This window comes from Zophobas morio, unplaced genomic scaffold (genome assembly GCF_036711695.1).
Source record: "Zophobas morio isolate AGI-343-1 ecotype UQ-CSIRO unplaced genomic scaffold, CSIRO_AGI_Zmor_V1 ptg000004l, whole genome shotgun sequence".
NCBI lineage: Eukaryota > Metazoa > Arthropoda > Insecta > Coleoptera > Tenebrionidae > Zophobas > Zophobas morio.
In genome coordinates, this window is record NW_026972109.1 from 11,482,332 (window position 1) to 11,498,632 (window position 16,301).

At 32.2% G+C, this 16,301-nt stretch overlaps 1 protein-coding gene across 4 annotated transcripts; it reads left to right on the forward strand.

Moving 5' to 3' along the window:
• LOC135141572 (uncharacterized) lies at positions 1-14,569 on the forward strand. Of its 4 annotated transcripts, XM_064072799.1 has the most exons (3): positions 6,326-7,622; positions 13,444-14,372; positions 14,463-14,569. In XM_064072799.1, coding segments are annotated over exons 1-2 (570 nt in total). In that variant the 5' UTR covers positions 6,326-7,053; the 3' UTR covers positions 13,445-14,372; positions 14,463-14,569. The 4 variants fall into 4 exon arrangements, 2 of the variants coding, with proteins under 2 accessions (XP_063928869.1, XP_063928877.1); XR_010282401.1 differs by lacking the exon at positions 6,326-7,622 and adding an exon at positions 1-336 and having other exon boundaries at positions 13,444-14,569; XR_010282399.1 differs by having other exon boundaries at positions 6,315-6,597; positions 13,444-14,569.
• The last annotated feature ends 1,732 nt before the right edge of the window (positions 14,570-16,301 follow it).

The window sequence follows — 16,301 nt, forward strand, 5'->3', positions numbered from 1 at the left end:
CACCTGAAAACAACACATTTCATCAAAACGCGAAAATGCGTCGACACGTGACCTTAAAGCTTTATTAATATTCGCGTTACGTCATTTAGAAAACCGGATTTCGAGTCGATTTTTTTTTAAATTGGTGAAATTCGATTGGGTGTGAGCTACTTATTCGCGTGACGTAAGCGCACATAGTAAAAATAACCACCCTGCATTAACGTGCGCTTTCAAATATTGACTTTTTAAATTATTATAACCTGTTTAATGCCAAAACAGGTCATAATGATAACGAACACCAGTTTAAACAAGCAACAATGAAGGTGTTTGTTCTTTTAATAAGGATTAATACATGAGGTACGTGTCACCAACAGTTTTCTGTTTTAACATTAGGTAAAAATATACAAAGTTGGCAAGTGACTAATGGTAGAAAAGTAGAATGATAACGCGGCCGTGTGTGACGCCGATTCTAATTATTTAGCACTATTCTGATAATGTTACGATCTTTCTTTCACAAACATAACCATAAAAGTGATTTTATTTGCTAAAAAATTGGTTTACGATCGTGGTTGGATGAAACAAAACGAACACGAACATCTTAAATTAAAGACTTGAAAAACAAATCTGGCTGAAGGTTGCACAAAATATAGCTTCAGTTGATTATCAAGGTATGGTGATGACAGGAAAAAATTAGTCTGACAGCAAAGTCTGCAATTTAACGGAGATTAGTTACACAAAGGCTTCAGAAACAGCTGCGATACAGACAAAACTCATACCCGGTATAAGTAGGTATAGATGCATAAGATCTTTATTTGCCGTCCACTATTATAGGAAAACTGCAAGTCTAATTTAAACACATCATTTACAAATCCTTGCATAAGACGTGTTTTCATCACCGTTAATTTGAAAGTTTCAGTAGAAAATGCAATGATCAAAGACAAACTTTCAAAAACCTCTGGCTATTTTTGATCGTGTTTTTTATTGCTCTCTTAATACAATAACAACAATTGTCGTTGTACAGTGGCTGTTGTTCATAATTCCAGATTAAGTTGGCAGCGTGTAAACCCATGAGTAATACAATTTTTCTTTTTTTTTTTACTTTTAACGAAGCATCGATTTTTTTAAGAAGTCCATATATGTATAATTCATAATCTTTGTCTTTGGCATCTAGTATTGTTTTTTGTTAAAATTTCATCGCATCTTACAATTTATTTCCTATTTGAAGTTTTGTTTCATTAGCTTAGAATCGGAAAATATTTTAATAGGGTCCATCCCAGGAACCGCGTACTCTAGGGGTCATGAAACGTCTAGAAAACATGAAAATGGCAAGTCGTGCAATGGACTCGATTAATACCTCAAAAGCAAATATTGTTACCAAATATGTACTTTTTTTAAAATATTTTTTACAATTTCGTCGCATTTCGAGTGTAAAAGTTTCAATATTAAAAAAATCCTGCTGAAAATTTCAATACATTTACAGCTGCAAATTCTCTCATACGATGTGTTGAGATCAACCGCTGTTCATTATTATATAATATTTAATATAACAAAAATGGTTAAGTCTTATTTATTAATGTATAAGTTAGGCTACATATGTTTGCTAGTTTAATTGGTGCCTACACAAGGTATGTTAGTTTTGGAATAGTTGTATATAATTTAGGGCTTACCAAGTTGCTATAGATGTCTGTGTATATGTTTATTGTGGATGTTCTTTTTGAGGTTATGTTGTGTGGGTGGTTTTGTGATTATGGTGTTAACTTAAGAGGTTGGTATTTTGGCGCGAAACTATGCTGTATTATATATTTTTTATATTTCTTTTTTTATTATTATTATTTTTGTTCTATGTTCTTTCTTTTTTTTACTACCTTACGTAGGATGTTTGATTTAATTTAATGTTTATTGTATTTAATTTAATTGTATTTATCTTAATTTAATACTCCTACATATTTTTCATTTATTAAATATGAAGGAGTTCCCGGTAATAAAGTTTATTGTTATTATTTGATTGTAAGTATTTGTTTAATTAGCTTGTGACGTGTGGGTATATTTTGAGGTTGTGGATGGATTTTATGAAGTTTAGAACTACACCTGAGGAAATCTTTGTTAAGTTCTGGAAAATATATTTATTTTAGAACGTCTGAGATGTTTTTTGTTCTAAGATTGATGGACCTAAAGTTGGTAGACTCGACTGCATTTTTTTTTTGTTAGTGTGATTTTCGTGTTTTGGGTTTTAAATTGTATAAAATAACATAGTCCTACACATGTAGTTTATGACTCCGTGTTGAGTTTTTAACCGAAATATCCAGATTTTTGGAAAAAAAAATCAATTGCAATCAAAATGTTGATTTTGCAATTTAATTTTGAATCTGCCCAACGAATGCTTTGAAATCTTGCAGATGTTTAAAGGTTATGATAGTCATGATAAATTTTTAATTAAAATATATTTACTTATGCCTTCCAAAAAATTGATGACGTCAGCTCAAAATTTTGCCGGATACATTGTATCTAAAATGTGCAAAATATGGTCAGTCTGCACTTGTGATTTAATAAATGCATTCATATTTTATAAATTTGCTTATACAGGGTGTCTCAAAAAAAATAATGACTGAGTTGTTAAAAAATAAATATCCAATCAGGGGCAAAATCAGTCTTATCTTAGCAAGTGCTAGCCCCGCCGACCCGCCCCCTACTTTCTCGGAATGTATGTTATTTGCCAAAATCAGTTTTATCTTAAAAAATACTAGGCCCGCCCATCCGCCCCCTATTTTCCCAGAGGATGTCATTTGCCGAAATAAGTCTTATCTTAGCAAGTTGTAGCCCCGCCCACCCGCCCTCTATTTTCTCAGGACATGGCATTTGCCAAAAGCAGTCTTATCTGAACAAGTACTAGGCCCGTCCACCCGCCCCTATTTTTTCAGATTATATGTGATCTGCCAAAATAAGACTTACGTTAGCAAGTAGTAGCAGGTAGTACCTTCTGAGAAAATAAAGGGGTGGGTACTTTGTAAAATCAGACTGATTTTGGAAAATGACATACCCTTTAAGAAAGTAAAGGGTGGGTGGGCAGGGCTTGCTAAGATAAGACTTATTTGGGCAGATGACATATCCTCTGAGAAAATGGGGGGTGGGTGGGCGGGCCTAGTATTTGTTAAGATAAAACTGATTGTGCCCCCATTAATCTTCTAAAAACTTGGTGAAATTTAAGGGTGTTAAATTACAAATTTCCATAGTAACGAGTTAAATTCCTAAGTCTGCACGAAATGTGGAAATTATGATGAGTTTTTACTTGTGATTTATGATTGCATTCATATTTTTTTAGATTTGCTTTAGGTATACAGGTGGCTTAAACAAATTAATGAATATGTCAATTTATTTTATTGATTAAATCAGGAACGGCTCACTCCATTTTCCCAGAAAACTTTGGGAATACAATACTGTGATTTTTAATATTAGAACGCACCAATCCAAATTGATATACGTGTTCGGCCAATTTTTTGTATTACTTCCCGAGCGTAAGCTAAGGAAGTATAGTAATCGAGTCCATAGGCCGAATTGCTACTTTCATATTTTCTCGACGTGTCATGACCTTTAGAGTACGAAAAAAGTGGTCTCCCGTTTCCGTCTGTCTGTCTGTCTGTATCCACTTTTATTAGATAAGTAATCGGAACTACTGGACCGATTTTTGTCAAATTGTGTATGTCTATTAGGAATATCATGTGAATGGTTAAATACTAACTAAAATTTGGCTAATCGTCCCCACCACCAATGGGATGACGTCATCTCCAAAATTTATAATAAAGTTTTTTCTTTATTTCATAAAGTAAGATACTCCTGCCCTTGTGGTGTATGAATCCGTGTCGAATTTGGAAAAAATTCAAAACAAAATTTAGTCGTTTATCCCCTCCCAAAAGATTGATAACGTCATTTCGAAATTTTGCCGAATAAATTCTATCCAAGATGTGCAAAATATAATGGGTCTATGCTTGCATTAAAAGTTTTTAAATTTCTTATACAGTGTGACTCATAAAAATTAATGAACGAGTCAATTTATTTTATTGATTAAATCGGGATCGGCCCACTCCGTTTTCCCAAAAATTTAGGAATACAATACTGTTATCATTAGTATGTATTTATTATACGCACCTCTCCAAAATGATATACGTATCTTTGCAAAAACGTAATTTTTTTTGTATTTTGGGTGTGACGTTTTCTACATATTATGGTAAGCTCTAAATTATATAAAACTATTCCAAAACCAGCATACTTTTTGTAGATCTGACGATGGTATTCACTAATTAAAATACCGAAACATATGTAGGCATATATACATTAATAAATAATTTCAGAGGACTTACCGGTATTATAAATTATAAAATATATTTGTTATGGGTTAGGACACTGTCAATTCCAATTAGAACGCACTATGGTTATATTACCGTTCATAAACCAACTGTAAGCTCAAAAAGTGGAGAAAACCGCGTTCCGAAATTTCCATAAATAACTGATTTTTAAAAATCCGTGATCAAAAATTTCATCAAAATTAAAAAAAAAAGATGACAGGTGTTGTGTTACACAGAGAAATTTGTCATTTAAAATTTATAACAATAAGCTTATTTGCGTATTTGGTACAAGAAATTACTTTTACATAGAATTTATCAAACATGCAAACTTCTGAAACACCCTTAACTTACGCGGCGCACTTCACATTATTGTCTCGAGTTTGTCAAATGTAATAAAGCAATAATGTGCCTTAGCGCTTCGAAGAATACATTACAGTAAAAATGGTAGCTGCTTGTTCGATTTTAATATTTCACAAAATTGTATTGCTTGCGTCAAGAGTTTTTTCTGGTGTAGAAAAAACCAGTCTGACATGTAATCACAGGCAAGTACATTTTTTTACTTCTACCATAATTACATCACGTTTTTCTTTTTCGTAAATTTTTGCAGCTGAGAAAAATTGAACTAAATTTTATTTGTTTGTTGGATTATAGTTTGCGTCACTTTTCTAATTTATGAGAGCGACAAAGAATAAAGTTCACATTTGAATACTTTTCAGTCGAGCTTTTACGTAATAGATCCCAATAATTTACAATTCAATGTTGAAGCGTACTTATAAATGATATTCCGACGAAATATGAATATTTTATTACTATCGTAATGCAAAGTCATAAAAATCGCGGTTTTAACAAAACTTAATTAATTATGGTAATATCCTAATCGCCAAATGATTGCGTAAAACGCACATTTCGTGATTGGAATTTAATGTTTGCGTATAAATCGAATTTTTAAGCGTAATCACGTATAATCTACTAGTATATGACGATTTTCTTTCATAGTTTTTTTAAATGTTAACCAACAAAACCTTGGGCAGATTATGTCAAAAAGGTGGAACTGTTATAACACACGTGCTCGTTATAAACAAAATTGACACGTAACGTCAATTTGACAAATTGATACGTCTGATCCGATAGAGCTGTAAAAGTTAACGCCCACTTCATTATGTGCTTTATTTATGCACTACTGAGAATACTTCGCACGTAATATTTATCCTTTTTGACACAAAAAGAGTGCGTTTATGTCAACACAAACACTGGGTCGCTGTTTCTTTAAAAAAGAAAAGAAAAACATCGTTATATGTCTTGTAATAAGGTGATAAATATAGCGGTTTTGTTGGTTACAAAAGCGTTTATGGCTTCGTCGGAAATGGCAATTTCTTATCTTTAACTACTGGTGTATTTTAGTCAGTTTCTGAAACCTTTAAGTTTACTGGTGATGATTTTTATAGATCTGCTGGCCGGAAGAACAATCGGCTGTATTATGTCGATTGATTTCGACATTTAGTCCTAGATAGGAGCGAACTTTTAGGCAACCTTAGCCTATTTGAATATCCTGTTTGGCGTCAAAATGCAAATAGATGTATAAATACATAAATAAACAAAACATAGGTTTTATGTAGCACAATTTTTGTAACTTTTCTGGTATATGTCGCGTATATTTTGAAAAACAAAAACTACACATACGTCAATAATTTTTTTTTAATGTTGCCTCAAGGTGGAAACTATTATTTGTAAACAGTGCTACCATGTGGAAAATGGTGTCGATAAAAATCGCATAGCATGATTTTACAGGGTGATTATGCTGCACACATTTAGACGTCAGTAAACAAATCTACTTTAGATTAACAATTTATCAGCGTTTTACATTTGAGGATAGGATAGATAATTTATATTTTTACTTGTATGACGTCATTTGGTACGTACTTGGGAAATAAAAACTCTTGAGCGAAATTCACAGAAAATTCCATTGTTTACACACAAATGAGGTTTTTCATTTGATGAACTCGTGCGTGTTTTAATATTGTACAATTTAGACCCTAATTAAGAATTCTTATTTTTTTGTGTACTCACGTCAGAACTCGTACCTCATTGGTTAACAGGTTTAGCAGTGCAAGTCATATGTCTTAATATAGATTTGGCGGTTAATTGTGTAAAGAAATGGGGTTTTTGTTTGTAAAATGTTTGGTTGTTTAATATTGTATAAATAAGTGTTTGGTGCAGCGATTGTGAAAGGAATGCAGATGGACGTATTGTTGGTTGCCGCCCGTTTCTAATAAGCAAGGTGATAAAAAAATTTATGATCAATTTAGCGCAATATTGCGTTATAATTTAAAACCCTGGTGCAAAACAACACCGTTATTATGTAAGCAAAATCCAGCACACATATTAGCACAGCACTTGAGTGTAAGTCGGTAGAATTTATGCCTTTATTCGGGCTATAAATACCAATAAATAGTCACCCCATGTCGAGGAAGTGGAGTAATCCGAGCCCGCTGAAAAAATCCGTGCGTAAATGTCACATTTGACATTGTCCGATCCTAACCCCAATTCCGATGGAAATCAAAGCCAACAAAATAATCATGACTAAGCAAATCGGCGTGCAGCAGCATCAAGCAAGCCTCGACACAAAACCGCCGTTTTGACAGCGGTGGCGGCGTCGAAAAATCCCGAAAAATGTCCAACGCGAACGTGCGTCCGTCCGTATATCTAAATTTAAAACGCGACCATTTCGACGAAAATGACGCCATATTCAATACCTTTTCCAATAAAGTCGCAAAACGGCTCGTCGACATCGTTAAAACGTCCGCACAAAACACTGGCTATACTGAATCACCACCTCCAAAGGGATGTCTGGACCACGTCGGCACCGTGTTATTATTCTTCAGCTGGGTACTTACCACTTACGTATTCGTCGTCACCGAGTTTGCAGCGATCGGAGTGGGTAAGCGGGCTATACGTAGTAACAACGTCAAAATTTCTGGGCGGTCGTCACTGGACGAGAACAGAACACAAGTGCGCGTCACAGCAATGGCGCCCGAGAGCGCGCTTACGACCGCTCCCCGCGCCCGCCGCCCCCCGCAAGCCTCCTGGCCTCCATGCCTTGACCCATGTGTGGAGCCCCAGCGAAATTCCGACGAAAATCGCGGCAGGCTGTGTTCGAGTGGTCCTGCGACTTGCGGAATCAAGACATAAAATCCACGGATTGAGGATTTTCGGCTGGAACGCGCCATTGCGACCGCACCAGTGGCGGCGCAGGTGGGAGGAGCCCCCGGGTTTGGGGTCGTCTATAAGCCCTTTTCGACACTAGTGAGTTTAAAATAATTTTGGAAAAAAGTGAAAATAAATAATTCGGTAGTCTGATTTTTTTTTATCAATCAGATAATAGCATTAGTCACGTTTAATCCCGCCGAAAAATTAATTTACCGTAAAGCGATAATTTGCTGCTTAAATGCACATTTTATTTTTTTAATAAATTTAGAAAATGTCAGCTTGTTTGCTACTACCCATTTATAGGAGAGGCCTTGGTTACGTAGACCAACATCGATTAAATGTTATTAACAATCTGAAAGTCATTTGCACTAAACTTAATATTTATTGATTAACCGGTTGACATTTTTTACTAATCAATTTTTTTTCTAAATGTAAGCCACTTCAGCCCCATTTTTTAGGTTGGGGGCTTTATTTTACATTATTTAAAATCTATTTTCTAAATCTTATAGACTAATCATGGAACTAGGTTTATACAGAAAAAAGTGTCATAATCTATGACATAATATTGTAATTTTACTTTACATTTTCAACAGATATTTTCGTTAGTTTATGTAAATATTACAAAAAAAAAACAACACTATAGAAACATGGGTTAATTCTTGGGCAACAATAATCCATCAGCAGATAATATAAGCAGCTAAAAGTCAATATACAGTTTTTTTTTCGGAATGTTTGGTCCAGTTATGTCAACCATTGACTCAAACTGTCAAAGAAAAAAAGAAAATTAAGTGGCGGGAGATCTGGTGACATTGCTGGTCATTGTGCAACACCTGGAAATTGATTATCTGAAAAACCTAAAACTGCCACAGAACAGAAAAATAATAGTTACTCTAAAAACTGGTAATTTGATATTTTTGATACCCAGAAAAAATTCATTAACACTATCTTTCAGATCAAGAATCATCTGAAGTTAATAACATTGTTTTCAACATACAACACCTTATAGTTTTTCATTTTTAATTTTTTTTATTTTTTTGGTTAATCTATATTTGGATGTTTCAAATGTTATTTCCCGATTTATAAATTTTTTAGTTTTTAATTTTTTGATTTTTGGATTTTCTGTTATGTCGATTTCTCGATTTTTCGACCCCTGGACTTTTTGATTTCTCGATCTTTTGATGTTTCGATTTTTCGCTGTTCCAGTTTTTCAATTTTTCGATTTCTCTAGTTTTTAATTTAGCGGTTACTCAATTTTTCAACATTTCAATTTCGGGAATTTTTCAATTTTTTTAGGTTTTTAAATTTTTCGATTTTTTAAAATTTCCCGTTATATGATTTTTTGATGTTTCGATTTCCAGATTTTTCGATTTTTCAATTTTTCAATTGTTCGATTTTTCGATTTATCGATTATTCAATTTTTAATTTTTCGGTTTTTCGACTTAATGCTATCTCGATTTTTTGATGTTTCGATTTTGCACTGTTTCAGTTTTTGAATTTTTTCATTTTTCGATTTCTCTATTTTTTAAGTTGCCGATTTCTCAAATTTTCAACATTTCAAAAAATTTTTAATTTCTGAATTTTTCAATATTTCGAAGTTTCGATATTTTGATGATTCGATTTTTCGACTTCTCGACTTTTCGATTTCTCGGTTTTTCGATTTTCTAATATGTTTTTCGATGTTTCGTTTTAATATTTCAATTTTGGGGTTTTTCAATTTCCCGGTTCTTCAATTTTTCCATTTTTCATTTTTCCCAATTTTTTAGTTTTTAGATTTTGCGATTTTTCGATTTATCGTTTTTTTTTAATTAATGGATTTTTTAGTTTTTTAGGTTTTTATGTTTCGAATTCTTGATCTTTCGAGTTTTTACAATTTTTTAATTTTTCGATTTTTAAAATGTTGAATTTTTCATTTTTTCAATAACATATTCGATTTTTGAAATTTTTCAATTTTTTAGTTTTTCGATTTTTCAATTTTTTAATGTTTCGGTTGTTCATTTTCCCGATTTCTCAATTTTTCAATTGTCCAATTTTTCGATTTAATGCTATTTTGATTTCTCGATTTTTCGACTTCTCGACTTTTTGATTTCTCGATCTTTTAATGTTTCGATTTTTCGCTGTTTCAGTTTTTCAATTTTTTGGATTTTTCGATTTCTCTATTTTTTAAGTTATCCCCTTCGCAAATTTTCAACATTTCAATTTTGGGGATTTTTCAATTTCCCGATGTTTCGGTATTTCGATGATTCGATTTTTCCACTTCTCGATGTTTCGATTTAACATTTTAATTTTGCGATTTTTCAATTTCTGGGTTCCTCAATTTTTTCGATTTTTAAAATTTTTGATTTTGCGATTTCTCGATTTATCTTTTTTTTTATTCTTCGGTTATTGGATTCTTCAATTTTTTGGGTTTTCAAATTTTTTTTTGACTTCTCAGCTTTAGATCCTACAATTTTTCAATTTTTAAAATTTTGGATTTTTCAATTTTCCAATTATTCGGTTTTCAAATTTTTCAATTTTTTAGTTTCCCGATTTTTCTATTTTTCGATTTAATGGTATTTCGATTTCTCGATCTTTCCATTTTCCAGTTTTGATTTTTCAGTTTTTCAATTCTTCAATTTTTTCGATTTTTTAAATTTCGGATTTTGCGATTTCTCGTTTTTTTGATTTTTCAGTTTTTCGAATTTTCAAGTTTTTGCTTTTTAAATTTTTAAATTTATCAATAATACGATTTTTTAATGTTTCGATTTCCATATTACTAAATTTTTTAATATTTCAGTTTTTCGATTTCTCGACATCTAGGATTTTCGATTTTTTAAATTTTTTGATTTCTCTGTAAATTTCAATCTTGGAAATTGTCCAATTTTAGCATTTTTCGGTTTTTCGAATTTTAATTTATCAATGTTTTAAATTTCAGAATTTTCCATTTTTTGATGTTTCGATTACTCGATTTTTTGATTTTTCGACTTTTTGAATTTCTATTTTTCGGTTGTTCAATGTTTACATTTTTCAGTTTTTAGATTTTTACTTTTTAGAGGTAATTGGAAAATAAAATTTGGCCTTTGGTTCAGGGGCTAGGGAAGTTCTGTTTTCCGATATACGATTTTTTGATGTTCCGATTTCTTGATTTTTCGAGTTTTTGACTTCTCGCCTTTAAATTCTACGATTTTTCAATTTTTCGTTTTTTAAAATTTGGGATTTTTTAATTTGTCAATTATTCGGTTTTCAATTTTTTCAATTTTTAATTTTTCGATTTTTCAATTTTTTAATTTTTCGTTTATTCAGTTTCCCAATTTTCCAATTTTTCAATTGTTCTATTTTTCGAGTTATAGATTTTTAAACTTTTCAATTTTCAATTTTTTTAAGTTTTCGATTCTTCATTTTCCCGATTTTTCGATTTTCCTATTTTTCAATTGCTCGATTTTTCGATGTTTCGATTTTTCGATTTCTCGTATTTCGATTTTTCGACTTTTTACTTTTTCCATTTTCTAATTTTTCGATGTTCCGATTTAACATTTCAATTTCGGAGTTTTTCAATTTCTCGGTTCTTCAATTTTTCGATTTTTCATTTTTCTGGATTTTTTAGTTTCTGGATTTTGCGATTTCCCAATTTATCGTTTTTTTATTTTTCAGTTAATGGATTTTTCAGTTTTTTTAGGTTTTTATATTTTTTGACTTTTTAAAATTTTCCGTCGTACGATTTTTTGATGTTTCGAATTCTTGATCATTTGAATTTTTGACTTCTCGGCTTTAGATTTTATAATTTTTTAATTTTTCGATTTTTAAAATTTTGGATTTTTCAATTTTTCAATTACATATTCGGTTTTAAAATTTTTCAATTTTTTAATTTTTCGGTTGTTTCTATTTTATGCTATTTCGATTTCTCGATTTTTCGACTTCTCGACTTTTTGATTTCTCGATCTTTTGATGTTTCGATTTTTCGCTGTTTCAGTTTTTCAATTTTTTGATTTTTCGATTTCTCTATTTTTTAAGTTATCCGCTTCTCAAATTTTCAACATTTCAATTTTGGGGATTTTTCTATTTTTCAATGTTTCGGTGTTTCGATGATTCGATTTTCGATTTCTCCATGTTGCTATTTAACATTTTAATTTTGGGATTTTTCAATTTCTGGGTTCCTCAATTTTTTCAATTTTTTGGGGTTTTTAAATTTTTCGATTTTTCAAAATTTTCGGTTATACGATTTTTTGATTTTTCGATTTCTTGAACTTTCGAGTTTTTGACTTCTCAGTTTTAGATTCTACAATTTTTGATTTTTAAAAATTTGGATTTTTCAATTTTTCAATTATTCGGTTTTCAAATTTTCCATTTTTTGATTTTTCGACTTTTTGGATTTCTATTTTTCGGTTGTTCAATTTTTACATTCTTCAGTTTTTAGATTTTTACTTTTTAGAGGTAACTGGAAAATACATTTTTTCAGAATTTTTCACAGAAACGAGCCTTTAGTTCAGAGGCTAGGAAAGTTCTGTCGAAATAACCTTCAACCATTTTTTTTTTTTTTATATAAATGTTAAAAATAATTATGGATTTTTTTAACAAATGAAATAAATATACATTTCCAAAATAATGTGCTGGTATAAAACAAAACAAATTCTTGACACGTGACTTTTCTGGGCTGCCAGGGGCAAGAGAGCAATGTGACAAGATCAAGTTTGAAATTAAAATGTGGCTCCGCTTTACTGAAATTCCCTACAGGGTGAGTCATTAAGCCCTAAAATTATAGTTTACGAAATATCGTTGTACCCTATAAAATTTTATTGACAATAACGATGCGAACAGTAGTACAATGGTAAGAAATATTTATGGTTCACACCAGTCGAACCCGAATTTGTCGGAGTACATTTAGCAGGTAGTTGTACTCGTAAAATAATGCTCATTTTCGTTCGTAAGTAACAATGGTCCCTGATCGGACCTGGATTATTCTGCTTTCTAACATCTCCGGATTACCGCCACGCGACAGCTTTAAGTTGTAAACATCACTTGCTATTGTACTATTGTCCGTCTCGTTATTGTCAATAAAATTTTATTCAATTTATACCACAACAAAGCGCCCTCTGTACAGTCAAAAATAATTTTAAAGTATTCTACAGAGTCTCTTATGTAAAAATAATAATTAATAAGACATCGAGGACGGTGCGCTTAGTGACTCACCCAGTATATAGTACAGCTATGTGCTACTATATTCTCAGATACTCGTTCCTACATTAATTCTTCCCGGAACTGTGTGTCAGCAATTTAAAAAAAAATAAATTGATTACTCAGGGACAGAGTACCGTATGTCATCAGCGGGTATTTTTCATTAGAAACGTATGGAGAGAGTTATTAAGGTGACGTCATCGACTTCCTGCATGGGATATTAATACATTTTAAAACCCATTCCGAGGCAACATAATTGGAAGTCAAACTTTATCGCTAAACGAAACTTTTTAGTAATGTTCATTCTTTATTCTGCGTGTAATAGCTTTAAATGCGTGCTGTTGACGGGCGAAAAATCACAGCGTTTTAATTATTGAGCGCTAAAGCTGGTGGGAAGTCGTACTCATTTAGAACGGAATTTATTTAGTTCCCTAAATACAAGTTAGCGTCTTGTCGAAATTTCAAAGAAATATTGTAGAAATACTTCGAAAATAGAATGCAAAGTTCAATAGACGTATGTACAGTTAAAAATCAAGCGTTTTATTATCTTCATGATAATCTTAAAGTACACTTAACAGCTGAAGGACGTAAATATGAAACTGGAATTTCCGTATTTTATCAACTACAAAACGCCACAGTAGACTAAATTAGAAGTTTTACAAATTGACTGTTGTTGTAGTTATTTATTTTACCATCAAAATACGATTTTTGTTCGGCTATATCATCAGAATGCTCATTTTTGAGAACTTTTGATGTTTAAATTTTACAGAATTGTTGCGAGACACCAGCCGACCTTTGTCCCTTGACCCATGTGTGGAGAAGTCTCAGCGAACTTTCACCCAGAAAGAAAACAAACTCGCTATTGCGAAGAGTCCTTAGACTACTTCTGTCAAAAATGTGGTATCAACATTAATTTTTAAATGTATTTTTTTCTTTTTAAAGGTGCGTGGGGAGAAGAAGACGTTCTTATTGCAGACATTATGAACCAGATTTGCACTCTTCGCAGACTAATTATGCCGAAATGGTTGAACTTCAATAAACCCCTTATTTGGAGCACGCCGCTGGCTACATATACAAGTTGAAAGTGGGAAAATTTCCGCCATAATTGTGGTAATTTTCCACGAGTTCTTAATGAAAGTGGTGGATTTAACAACCGGTATGCCGTCGAGAGATGGCTTGAATCAGATATTTCCATTTGTTCGGAGTGGTAAAATTTGTTTAATACATGTGGTACTAGCTATATTTTCTCTACGCGCCAGTGGCGTATCGAGTTTTGTCTAGTTTTCTATAGTCTATAAAATTGTGTAAATATTTATACTGAATTCATTACTAAATTGTGGGTAAATTATGCGGTTTATCGAAATAACATTGCGGAATAAGTTAATTATTTCAAGTGAAAAGGGTGCATCAGCAACGAAGTATAAACAGAATTATCTCATCTGATAACCTAACTTATAACATTAATATTAGTGTTAGATTGGAGATATCAAAAAAATGCGATATTGCTTGTGTTTCAGTCATAGTTTAATAGCAACTTTGGAAGAATAAACAAGGTGATCAGTGGCGTCCGACATCCTCTTAATCAACGGCCAAATTTTAGTGTGACCTCAACGGATCGGATTAAGTACAATTTTAAAATTTTTTCGCCCATTTGTAATAATAACCATTTGCTTTTATTGCAAGCCTCCACTAATTCAAGTAACGTACATGTATTTACTTATGTCATTGGCATAATTTATTTAATTAGGTTAGTATGTACTCATTCATATTTCTTTCTATTTTTATTAGGTGCCATGAAACCAAAATTCGTTAGCAGTGACGCACGTAGACAGCTGTTCTAGTTAAAAATGAATATGTATTTGAATTTTAAATAAATTTTACTTTTTGAATTTAAATCTACTCGATGAATCGTACATTTTCCTGCCTAATCTTAATAATGCATTTTACTTTTTTGCAAGAAACGAATTCAGCTTCATTCGCCCAAGCATGAACATTCTTATCATTGCGAGTCGGTAGTAATAGCTAGCTCAACAACAACCAAATTAATTTTGGGTGTGTTCCGCTAATAAAAAACCTCCAGCTACTATTTCTCCGAAAATTATAATCTCATTTGCTTAAATTAGTGCGCTGGACCCAGCGACACCCATTCTAGCGCGCTACTGTTACATAAGGAAATTGCAAGCATTGACGTCATTCCTTGAGAAAAAAAAACCCTCAAATATGAACAAAATACGAATTGTATTCAATAAGCAAATAAAAACTATTTTGAAGCACACTTTCCTCATGCGTAAACACCGTCCTTGAACATCAAAATGTTTTTTGTTATCGAAAAGTCCTCAGGATTTGCGTCGTTCTCTCCCGGTTCGTCATTCCAGTCGGCTGAATATGGAAGGTCGTGTCGGTTTTGTCCTCCAGCCCTTGGCGATGACGCAATCGAGCACATGCCGACCTACCTTACGTCATCGGCGAGGCTGGTGACGTCATCGTGAATCATCCGGTCTCACGATACGCGGATTTCGCTCCGGAAAGGTTTCGTTCAATGATTTTCTGTGCTAGAGACGAAGAAAGATGAGGCACACGACAGTTACGAAACGTGGTGTTGTAAGATGTTTATGTAATCATGTTAATAGGAACTCTCAATTGCAAATTGGTCGATTTATCTGGCGTTTTCGTATTGTAATTGTCGGTGGCATTGCGTTATTGATTATTAGTCATTTTTCTTTTGCGTCTTTGGGAATGTCACAATTGTGGGTACGGGGAGGTGGGTTAAAGGAGAATTGTGTAGACGGTGTGTAGGTTGAAGTGTGTGCGGGGTTGTATTGTTGGTTGCCTATCTAATTTTGTTCTACACCACTATATTTTTGTATTATTTTACCAATAAAAAACTATGTACTAAAATTTGTGTTTATATCACAATATCAAAATCAACCCACAAACTCACAAGATTCTGAGAAAGTGGAGGACTTGTAAAACTTCCGAGTTCCTTTCAGTCAAAATTCATTGGTATCAACAGAAACAGTACTTGTTGACCACGCTGTGTAATGAATGAAAAATTGGAAAAAAAACTCTCAATTAAAAGAAAATATGGAATTAAACGGAGTAGAATGATTAATCCATACTCTAAAATTATTTTTAGCTACACAGAGTGTTCAGCCTTAAGGCACAACACACAACTTAGTTTTTTTATAAAACAATTATATATTTTTAGATATTATGATTGCCCAACTTAGGCTTTACCACCACAGTTCATTTTTGAAATCTGATACGCCGTTGGCATGTTATTTCCATTTTCTTGAAATTTTTTAGCAGTGGAAGTCTTCACAAAAACTCACAGCAGGGTGATTTTAAAATTTGTGTTAGAATATTTTATAGAGAGATAAATAAAGGTACGTGCTTTGTTGTGCTATAAATAAAGTGACATTGTCATATACAGAGTGTTTATAAAAATTTTTGATTATTACAATTTTCAAATATCGATATTTTAGTTTTTTTTTTAATAGAACACTATATTTTATTACTGCATCTAATTCTGTTGTTTGTTGCTGCATTTTTTTACATTTTAAGATACACATCGGTATATTAGAAAAATGGAAACAAAAATTTAAAAATAAGCCTGTTGCATTTTTT